We start from the raw sequence: 11,345 nt of genomic DNA, 5'->3' as shown, positions 1-11,345 counted from the left end.
TTGTTCGCACGACATTGACGGGAAAGAATATTTCCCGTCCACGGGCAACTTCCGGCGCCATTGATACAACCGTTAGGAATAGTCTGCCGTCAACAGATCGTTTCTAACACCGTTGCTATCATACTACTTTGTTGCTGCTACTTTGCTTGCAGATACTAATCTTTCAGGTGCGGTTGAATCTGACACATTTAGTTGCTAATACTTGAGAGTACCTTTCGCTTCGTGACGGGCGAACCAACAAATTTGGGTTGAATACTCTACCCTCGAAAATTGCCTCGATCCCACGCGTTGGTGGGTTATTGCAAGACAATTTCTAATTGTTGAGCAATCGAGAACAACATTTTTCTAGCCATTGCCAAGGATCTGCTAACAGCAACCGACAAGCATGCCGTGGGCTCCGGTGAGGCTCTCAGTTCTCCAACGTCGTGGCCACAGCCGAACATCCCAGGAACCCCTGAAATAGAGACAATGCTTGACGGCCCTAAGAAGCCATTTGAGCATGTCCCTGTGCTCGATAGGAAGAGGAAGAGGGGCGGCCGATGGACGGGGAGATCATTGTCTTTTCCAGCATGACTGGGGTTGTGAAGGAGGTGGCAACCGCCATTAGGGAGAGCAAGACCCTCACGTCCACCATGACCTGTACATCGCTGTCATGGAGCAAGGTGGCTTCAGTGATGAGGCTCTCACGACAGCTTTGAGCCACCTGCTGGACAACAAGGCCCAAGGTGTTAGGTTTGTTTCCATGGCATACGCCCAAAGGGTGCTCTGGCTCAGGAGCTAGCTGGGCAAGCACTACTACTAGAGATTGTTGCTGGATACCGCATGCATGATCCTGGATGGCGATGGCGACGGTGATGATGACGACGACGAATATTTTGTGTAGCTAGGGCTTAAAAACTGCTGGATGGTATGTATATTTTTGTTGAGGTGGTAAGTACTATCCCCTCATGATGATCGCAAACTTGCGGTGGTAGGATGACATGCTCTTTTGGATGTGGTGGTAGGTTGACACGAAGGTAGCGCTAGGTTAGAACTTGTTGTGCCATATGATCATGCATGCTTACTACTTCTGCTACATTGCTTGCTCCTTGTTTGTTGCTTCAATTGCTCCTCTCCTGCAATGGTAGGGAAACAAATGGTACACGGTGTTCGTCCGGAAGGTACCTTGGATTTACAGTTTGTGGGAAGATTGCAGTGAACAAGTTGCCTTTGTCCCCAACATCAGCCATATAGGGTTTAAGACTAGGCGGGCAGTAGAACAAGCTAACACCAACTATGTCCGAAAGCACACAGTTGGCGTGGTTGAAGTTGCCAACATTGCAGTTGCTACGGCGGTGCTACGCCTTGTGCACATAGTTGGTGTGGTTGAAGTTGCAGTTGGCAAGGCGGCGCCACGCCTTGCAGTGAAGAACTTCATCATCGTCGTGCAGTCCATCACCATTGCTCTGTTGTGACGTAGGTGTGCTAGGTGTGATCATGTGTGAGGTAACCTCACCACATAGGATACAAGGTTATCACACCTTGCAGCTTGCATGCAACCAAACAACATGCTTATGTGTGACTTTGAACGATGCGGGCAACCAAACAGAGCATGCTTAGATGACCCCTAATGTGTGAGAATGACATGCAGGCAACCAAACAAGTGGCAGTTGTTGGTTTTAGAGGTTGTTTTTTCTCAACCAACCTCTTGTGAGCCACCCTCTCCATATGCAGGGCCGACTAATACGGGTGCTAAACGCACCCTATAGTAAGCTTTGATGATGTGTCTCATGAATTTAATTTCTCTAAGTTTGGTAGACAACCATATGAGAAGGTATTTGCCTCCCGCTAATCCTTTAGAACAATACTTGCTAGACCATGAGAATGATATGCATATGGATGACAGAAAATGAAATAGGTGAGATATTCTTTAGACAAATACCTATCCTTAGACTAACTTGCATGTTGGAATCTTAGGGGAACCTCCCCCACCTAAGGGAGGTCATGTGTTTGAGCTAAATAAATTACCTGATATATTGCAATATGCTTATCTCGATGAAAAGAAGATATGTCATATTATTATTAGTGCTAACCTTTCAGAGCATGAAGAAAAGAGATTACTCAAAACTCTGAAGAAGCACCGAGTTGCTATTGAATATACTCTACATGATCTTAAGGGCATTAGTCCCACTCTATGTTAGCACAAGATTAATATGGAACCGGATGCTAAACTTGTCTTTGATCATCAACGCCACTTGAATCCTAAAATGAAGGAAGTGGTAAGAACTGAGATAATAAAGCTTCTAGAGGCATGAATAATTTATGCTATTAATGTGAGTAGATGGGTAAGTCATGTTCATTGTGTCCCTAAGAAAGGAGGTATAATTGTTATTCCTAATGATACAAATGAACTTATCCCAAGGATAGTAACTGGCTATATGATGGTAATTGATTTCAAGAAAATAAACTAAGCTACTAGAAAAGATCATTACCCCTTGCCTTTTATTGATCAAATGTTAGAAATAGTATCTGCTATATTCTCGGACTTTTGTGAAAAGATTGTTGAGGTATTCATGGACGATTTTCCGTTTGCGAGACCTCTTTTGATGATTGCTTGACCAACCTTGATCGAGTTTTGCAGAGATGTGAAGAAACTAATCTTGTATTGAATTAGGAGAAGTATCACTTTATGGTGAAGGAAGGTTTATTACTTGGGCATAATTTTTTTGAACTAGGTATTGAGGTAGAGAGAGCTAAAGTTGAAGCAATAGATAAAATGCCATGCCTTAAAGATGTTAAAGGTATAAGAAGTTTCCTTGTTCATGTTGGTTTCTATGTTTCATTGAAGATTTCGCAAAGATTTCTAGGCCTTTAACTAATCTTCTTCAAAAATATATTACATTTGTTTTTATGATGATTTTGTAGAAGCCTTTGAAATACTTAAGAAAACCTTAATTTATGCACCTATTGTTCAACCACCTGATTGGAACTTACCATTTGAAATTATGTGTGATGCTAGTGATTATGATGTTGCAGCTATCCTAGGGCAAAGAGTAGACAAGAAATTGAATGATGTTCATTATGCTAGTAAGACTCTAGACAGCGCCCAAGGAAATTATGCTACTACTCGAAGGAATTTCGAGCAGTTGTCTTTACATGTGATAAGTTTAAATCTTATATTGTGGATTTTCCTTCCGCCGGAGCCCCCAGGTGCCCCCAGCGCGCTGGGTTCGGCCTGGGTTCGTCGACCCAAAAAAGGGCCATGCCGACGAAAATCGGCGTCCTGGGGGCGCGACTGGGCGATTTTTTCGATGCTGGCGCTAAAAATGGGGCTTGGGGGCCCGTCGGGGGCGCGGGTGGAGATGCTCTAAGTATAGAACGACTTCACCACAAGACGGATATCTAACATGTATCGGGTCCTACCTTCATTGTCGCACAAGCACGGAAGCCGTAGCCGGCCTGGATACCCTTTCGCCATGCCGGCTATGCCTTCCGTGCTTGTGCGACAACGAAGGCAGGACCCGATACGGACACAACATCGGAGGAGCCTAAGCCTTGTTTTCCTCACGAGAGGAAAATACATCATCATGTTATTATTTTTTAAAGAGGAGTGAAGCCCAACATCCAAGAAGAATGTTGTAGCGAGGGAAGATGCCTCCCGGCTTCCTAGAAAACCCCTCACCCCCTCCTCCCTCCCCAAAGGTGCCCCACTATGTGGGATTGGAATGGACCTAAAGATAAAATAGAATAGGGAAAAAAAACAAAGGCAGCCGCCTCCGGAGCGGCCGAACCCTACAGAACAAGAAAAAAAAAGTAAAAGGCGTACTCTCCGTCCGATGGACGTCCAAGATTTTTTTTCCTAAATGTGAAGGATTTGTTCCTATACTACAATACAATCCAAAGGGCTAAAAAGAAAAATTGCTTCAAATTTTCTGTCCTTTAAAATTGTCACAAAATTCTCTAAGCCAAACTAAACTAAAGGAGGCCTAAAACAAAAGTGAAAGGAAAAGAAAAAATAGTCGATGGTCAGCGAATTGGACGCGATCACGCGGATCGATCGACTAGGCGTGGCTCTTTTTTGGGTGCTGTGCTTTCTCAGGGTAATCTTGGCCCTTAGTGGAGGATCCGATGGTTTTGGAACTATCGACTTGTTAGCCAATCACAGTAGAGCATGCGGATCGCCGTTCTCCCCGCCGCGGCGTCGCCTCTCGCCGGCTATAAAACGCGCGGCAACGTTCCTTCCCGCCACACCAGAAGAAATCCCAAACTATGGAGGGGGAAGGGGAAGGCGACACGGTGGAGGTGTGGTCGGTTGAAGGAGCCCGCCGTGCTGTCGCACGGTACCTCGCGTCCGGGAGTGTCTGCGTTCGCGTCGTGGTCATGGCGGTGGACTCCGTCTAGCGGGCGCAGAAGATGGCGGAGCTACTCGACGTCATGGCCGACGGCGGCTGCGAGATCGTCAACGGGAACAAGCTTCGCTGCGTCATCAAGATCGCGATCGCCACCAACAAGTACCTCGCCGTCACCCAAGATCTGACGGACCCGGCCAAGCCTCGCGACATCAAGGCGGAACCCAAGAAGCAGCTCATCACCGCGCACCGCCAGCTCGCCGCGCTGCCGATGCCGGTCGGGAGATGCCGGCTCAAGGATCGTCGTCCAAGCTTCATCCCAGGAGCGCTTGGCCGTGTCGTCGTTGTCGTCAAGCGCATGCGCAAGGGAGTCAAGGGCAAGAACGGCGGACGCAAGAAGAAGAAGATCAAGGGCTGCTCCAAAGTCAAGAGGAAGAGACGCAGCAGCAAGAGCTACCCCTTCGCACTGGTCGTGCATCATCTCGTGAAGCGCATGGGTTCACTGTCAAAGAAGGTATGGTATGCACAGTTCATGAACAAGCGTCTCTCCAAGATCCTCCTCTCTGTTACCTTCGACATTTGTGCCTTGTTGACCCGTCGCCGTGTTGTGTTCGCTCCGCGCAAGCCTAACGTCAAGAAGTGAGGATGCTGCCTTCTTGACCCGTCGCCGTGTTGTGTTCGCTCCGCGCAAGCCTAACGTCAAGAAGTGAGGATGCTGTAGTTAGTAGTAGTTAATGTTCCGATTGGTTCGATCTTCATGGATGAGTGCTTCAGATTGTAAACTGTTTGCTCTATGTGCTACTCGAGTTATCGGCAATGAATGTTTACCACTTTGCTGCATTACATTTTTGTCTTTGTCCCCAAATTACACCCCGACCAATTTACTTTTAGAATGATCATTAAATGTCTCTTGTGGTAAAATTTAATTCACTAGACCATGGAAACTCACTATAGATGTGAGGTCTGTACATAATCCCTCCGCAGACCAATGATCTTAGATTTTGGGAAGGAGGGAGTAGAATTTAATGCCACAAGTGGATGGTCATTGTAAATGTAATTTTTGCTGTTACAAAAAATAGAATGTTCACCAGGAGCTGATCTTGACATAACTAGACAAATGGTCATTTTAAGAAAGATAGAAAGCACAGCCCATATAATTGTACAACACTGATAGAATGTTTCATCAACTGAAGGTACACGACCAACTAAAATTGCAACATAAAATCAAAAACAACACATGAATACACTTGTATTTCTAAGGCCTGGATGGCCAGGCGCCATCATTTAATTTTATGGCAACGTTTGCAGAGCTTCTTCACACTTAACTGGACCGTGGAGGGAACCTTCTCCATGACATATTTACGAATAGCCCACAGCCCTTTGCGGGCGTGCATGATTATACTCCTGCTTTTTGGGTTGCATTCACCCTTTTTCCCAACACAGGACCTATCAGCGTCCCCATAACTACTATTATCGTACATGGCGTCCAACGTAAGGCGCTCGAGTGAAGTTGCATTCTCAAGAATATGGCAAGTTAGTTCAACCATGCTCTTTGCAGAGCAGAAGCCCATTATCCTGACGTTCTTGAGGTTGCAATGGCGATGTCCCAGCATCTGTCTCATGTTCGAGTCTCCGTCAGAGATCAATTCATGCTTTACTCGAGTTTGTGATACCTGCATCCATAGGAACAAAACACATGCTAGAGTTAAATGGTTCCACACCATGCACATAAATACTTGATATTGTGGTTGCAAGCTAGAGGAGAAGTGACTTACACTCAACACAAACCTCTCCACGACAGGACACGCATCCAGGAAATAAGCTAGAGAAAAGTAATCATAGGCCGGGGAAAAGCCCCCCATCTGTCCATCATTAAGATCAATCCGCAGCTTCTTCAGGTAGAGGAATTTGACAGCTAGGATTGGCGTGCTGAGCATCTGCACACACATATATGTTAAATGCTTTCTTCCCTAAAAATAGATTAAACTTAATCAATGGCAGGACTATTGCTATCACAAAATAATGCCTGCATCTGACAATCAAATCTACTGCCGGTCATCCTTCCAGAAACAAATAAACAATAATGGAAAAAACAAAGTTTCAGAGTATACCTCTCCAGCCGAAGATAGGCCGAGTGTTTCAAGATTTGGCATGATGAATGGAAGCTTGGAACAAGCATAATGAACAACGCCACATTCGTAGTAATCCAACATTTGCAGTTCCTTCACCTGCGACAAATCTCCAACCAGACGTTCCTCTAGGGCACCATCGACGCGGACAAGGCAAACATTTGGTGCTTTATTCTCTATCACTTGCAGAGCTGTGCAATCAAACACTGACAGGCACTTGAACCGATGTACCAGGCAAGATATCTTGAGGCGAATGATATTATCACAACCATGGAGAGTCAGCTCCTCCATAGCAAGAGAATTGGACAGAAGGTGCCCTAACTCATCTCCCGTGATGTGCACCTGAGACAGATGCAGCCTTGTCAAGCAACCAAGTCCTGCCGTGGGATGGAAGGCACAACGGCTGAGGTGAAGACGTCGAATCGAGTGGGTTCCACTGCCACTGAATAAAACTGAGCATGGGAAGTCGTAATAAACTGCGTTGCATCCTATTGGCATTGAAAGTTTGACTTCTTCAATCCCTGGAGTAACAGCGATGTCAAGCCACCTGTTGAGATGGCTGGTGTCGGAAAAAGAACCACAATAATTAAGCTGGAATGTCTTCAAGCCGCCTGAGTGTTTTTTCATAATGCAGTCAACTCCGTTGGTGAAAATCTGTGCCAGTTCATCTTGTCCACATGCATTTCCAGTCAGGCCCAGTGTTTCCTTGCTTAAGGTGAGGTTGGGATGGGATCTCCAGGAGCTTAGAAATGTATGAGACACACAGCCAGCTCGGGCAACATCTGACAGTGACAGCAGGGACAGTATATCATGCCAGATGTCCTACAAACACAAGAATAGAAGAAACGTTAACACCAGAATTTTATAGGGAAGTGGATCCTTTAACAAGGGGGGAAGTAGGACCTTATGTAGTAAACATTACATGACAGGTGCTCTGTGCAAAGGTCTGCTGTGTAATTACAGAGTTAAATAGCACCACACAATGCGATTGTGACAGGTGCTCTGTGCAAAGGTCTGCTGTGTAATTACAGAGTTAAATAGCACCACACAATGCGATTGTGGTAGCTAAACAATTTACATCACATCAAGTGGTTTTCTTTGACAGTATCATTAGCGGCCTTACTAACAAGTGCGACCTGTTTTATTCGTTAAGCACCGGTATTACTTGTTCCTAAAAGGCATAACATGGAAACTGATGCTCTGGTGAGAATTATGAAACTAAGACAAAATGTGCAGAAACACTCCATCTATATTGTTTTCCATGTGAAACATGTGGTTGCAGTAATAACTTCAACAATGTAGTGAAATATCACACTTGGGCTCAGATTTATCAAAACTGCCAACTTTGCACGTTCTTGCAGTTTGGGGATTCTTATCACCACCAGCAGCCCAGGACATGTTGATAGATGCCCAGCAAGCAGTGCTGAATGGACAGTGAAAAAAGAGGTGATCCACCGTTTCTTCGCCCGCAAGGGTGCACAATGTGCAATTAACATCGTTTCCAACATTATAATGCCTTCGCCGAAGCATATTTCTAGTATTAAGGCGATCAGCAATCAAAACCCAGACAAAAACCTTAAGCTTCATAGTGCATTTGAATTTCAACATCCATCCAAGGGCCGCTTCAGCCAGCAGGTTTTTTGGAGGATAATCTGTAAAATTTTGCCAACGTGTAGATAGCCTCCCCACAAACACGTCCAGCGATCAGCAGTTGCACCGTCAAGTGTGACTTACGCCGTAGATGATTGCAACTCTCGGACTTCCTGGTGAGCATGAGCAGACAAAGGCAGATGGAATCCGACTTGCAGATCAGTCATGCACAATTAGTCCCAGACCAAGATATCTCTTGCATAGAGAAAGAGAGTGAGATTTTGCCAGGCGTGTTTTCAAAAGAGCATGGCCAAGCCATCTCCAATATCAGCCCTTGAAATAAGCTGGTAGATGTCATTAAGCGGGAATGCATCTCGCCGCCAAAAGGACCCACAGGGGTCAGAAGTGTGAGGAGCATCACCACCATAGTGTGTTAGACCAGATAAGGTTGCTCCAGGGCACGCCATGCTTGTTATAGAAGCGATGGAGATGTATGAGAAGTAGCCCTGTGTTCTGCATATTGATATCACGAACTCCTAGCCTCGACGACTTTTGGGATGCCACAAAAGATCCCAGGCAGCAAGCAAACTGGATTTCCCTACTTGTTCAGACTTCTTGCTCCAAAGACATCGGTGCCTGATTTTATCGAATTGCTCAACCAACTTGGGACGTATCTTGATGATGCACGTGGGGTATATTGCAATGGAGGTGAGGACTGAACTGAGCAACATCAGCTTAATACCATAGGAGAGCAAGGACAGCGTCGACCTCAGCCCGCGTTCAACTCGATCAACCAACCACATCACATCAGCAACAGAGGGGCGCATCGTCCCCATCGGAAGGCCCAGGTATGTGAACGGCATGGTACCAACAGAGCAGTGGAAAATCGTGTCCAGTACCGGTGCGTGGTAGTCTGATCCAAAATATTAATGAGTGCCAAAATTGATCTCTGAAAGTTGATCTTGAGACCGATAGACTGAGCATAATCCACGAGCAACGCCTTCATGAGCGTAGCCTATATGACACATGCTGGCATGCCTAAGATCGTACTCCTCTGCGGCTAGCACACATATGAGTGATGACAGGGGGTCACCCTGTCATACGCCTCTACGGCAGGCAAACTGACCCCCAGGCAGACCATTGGGTAATACCGAGGCGAGGAGGTCCCTGGTTGGAAGATGCATTTGATCCAACCCCAACCATTTGTTGTCAAAGCCCATGTGTCGCATGATCTCAATCATCCAGGAGTGTGTTTTTTACAACAGTGGGTTGTGCAGAAAACGAGCCCAGCATTTGTGAGTTGTAACGTTTTTAATATACTTGTTGGCAGCATTCCAAGGAAGCTGGTTGTTTATTCTTCACACTTTTAACAACAAAATCAGTGAATAAAGTCCTTAATTAACATATGCTGTCAGAGCTTACATTTAGCCTAGCTACGGCACTGAATATCATTGTTCCGCTAGGAATCGTCAGCGTTGTATTGGCATACCTTTGGAAGGTCCGGCAGCGAATACTTCCTTCGTTTGCGAGCTTGGGGATTGTCATCTTGTTGACCGAGCGAGCCCTTTCGTTTAGCCGGTGAAGCAATCGACATACCTAGGATAGGACACATCATCCATGGTCATGAATAGTGCAGACATGAACATAAGAAAACAACAAACCAGTAGTACTTCGGTATGTACATTGGTTGTCTCGTCTCGAACAGTAATATTGTGTCACTAATTTGGTCAGTGGGTCAGTTACTTACAAGTGCAAACTGGGGCTAGAAAAGAGATCTATCTATCCAGCATACTCAAAGAGATAAATCAATTGCTATCATCAGAGCAAGGTAAATATCTTGACATTCATCAAAGTAAGACTACACACTCGAACAGACATATAGCAGGATTAGATCCCAAACAGCAGAAAGGATAAAAATCGAGTCTTTCTGCATAAGAGAGTGGAAAAGTACTACGTAGTGTATCTGCACAAAACAGAATATAGGCGATGCGACGAGAGGGAGGGGCAAGATCCGACTTACTACGGGATTGGATTTTCCGGTGGCGCCGACGCTGCCGCATGGACATCAACCGGTTGAGCTCCAGCAGCCCCATGATACCCTCCAGAAGCCAATACAAGATATCGGGGCAGGTTTCACCCCTCTATTTAATTGAACTCAACAAAGGTGACCGCCGTCCCGGGTTGCAATTTCGATTTGATTGAAAATCGGACAAAGGCAATTCGCGGGATAGGAAACCGGATCGCCGCCGCCGCGCGGGGATAACTATGGCAGGACTCCGCCGCGTGAACCAAACCCTAAAGTATAGTATAGCTGGCCAAACGGGTCGGACTAAACGGGCCGGCCCGCGAGCCCGTCGGCACGGTCCGCCATGGAACAGACACGCCACGACTTAAACGGACGTGTGACAGGCACGCACGTAGCACGTCTCAGGTTGTGTCTGGGTTTGGAGGTTGGGCACACGGCCCACACGGCACGGTCCGTTTATTTTATATATTTTTTTATATTTTTAAGTATATGTATATATACATAATATATGACTCGATATGTTTAAAAATAAACCCATGAGGCTAAAAATATGCAGTCCAACGTGCTAATCGAACCAACATGTCGGTCCGTTTAATAACCTGGTCGTGCCTGGGCCTGGAGGTGCGGCGTGTGGGTTGTACCGTGTCGGACCCGTTTACAACCAGCCGTGTTGGCCCGTTTGGCCAAGTATACCCTAAAGTTGCTTACTTCGTGCCTACGCCTTGCTAGGCCTCCTCGAAGCAATATGGCTCGATCATTATTTTCTCAAAATCACTAGTTAGAAGAGAAATTTGATGCTTTTGCTCCAACCCGTGGTATTCGTGAGGGATCCAATCTCACCTTACCTCTTTTTGCTGGCAGCAGAGAGCCTTTCATGTCTTTTAAAATTCAGAGTTCAGTCATTCAATCTTGCAGGAATACAAGTGGCTTCATCGGCTCCATCGGTTAACCATTTGTTGTATGAAGATGACAACCTGCTGTTTTTTAAGCGAATAATGAGGGAGGAGAGGAGGTGTCCCTTTTGTTGGAAATTTATTCAATACTAGTAAGCATGCAAATGCAACGCACGTCTCAATTAAAATATGTTATGTCATCCTAAACCAAGATACTGTTCTACAATATAATGATGATGACTCTTATATAACATAAATTTACTTGAAAACTTAAATCTCATACAAACAACATGTGATTCCTAATTTCCAAGTCATACAAATGACTAAAAATATTGTGCTTTATAAATCAAACATGACCATGCCCATTGCTTAGAAACTA

General features: G+C 45.5%; 1 protein-coding gene across 1 annotated transcript; it reads right to left on the bottom strand.

The window, feature by feature from the left end:
- Positions 1 to 5,428: 5,428 nt before the first annotated feature.
- LOC123398012 lies at positions 5,429 to 10,354 on the bottom strand. Its single transcript, XM_045092523.1, has 5 exons — positions 10,068 to 10,354; positions 9,537 to 9,643; positions 6,440 to 7,279; positions 6,104 to 6,265; positions 5,429 to 6,001 (listed from the first exon to the last, which is right to left on the bottom strand). Exons 1-5 carry the CDS (start codon positions 10,138 to 10,140, stop codon positions 5,609 to 5,611), a joined length of 1,575 nt encoding a protein of 524 aa, XP_044948458.1. The 5' UTR covers positions 10,141 to 10,354; the 3' UTR covers positions 5,429 to 5,608.
- Positions 10,355 to 11,345: the final 991 nt, after the last annotated feature.

The sequence above is a fragment of the Hordeum vulgare genome, chromosome 5H (genome assembly GCF_904849725.1).
Source record: "Hordeum vulgare subsp. vulgare chromosome 5H, MorexV3_pseudomolecules_assembly, whole genome shotgun sequence".
Lineage (NCBI taxonomy): Eukaryota > Viridiplantae > Streptophyta > Magnoliopsida > Poales > Poaceae > Hordeum > Hordeum vulgare.
The sequence above is the reverse complement of the archived record's forward strand: the minus strand, read 5'-3'. Positions and strand labels throughout refer to the sequence as shown.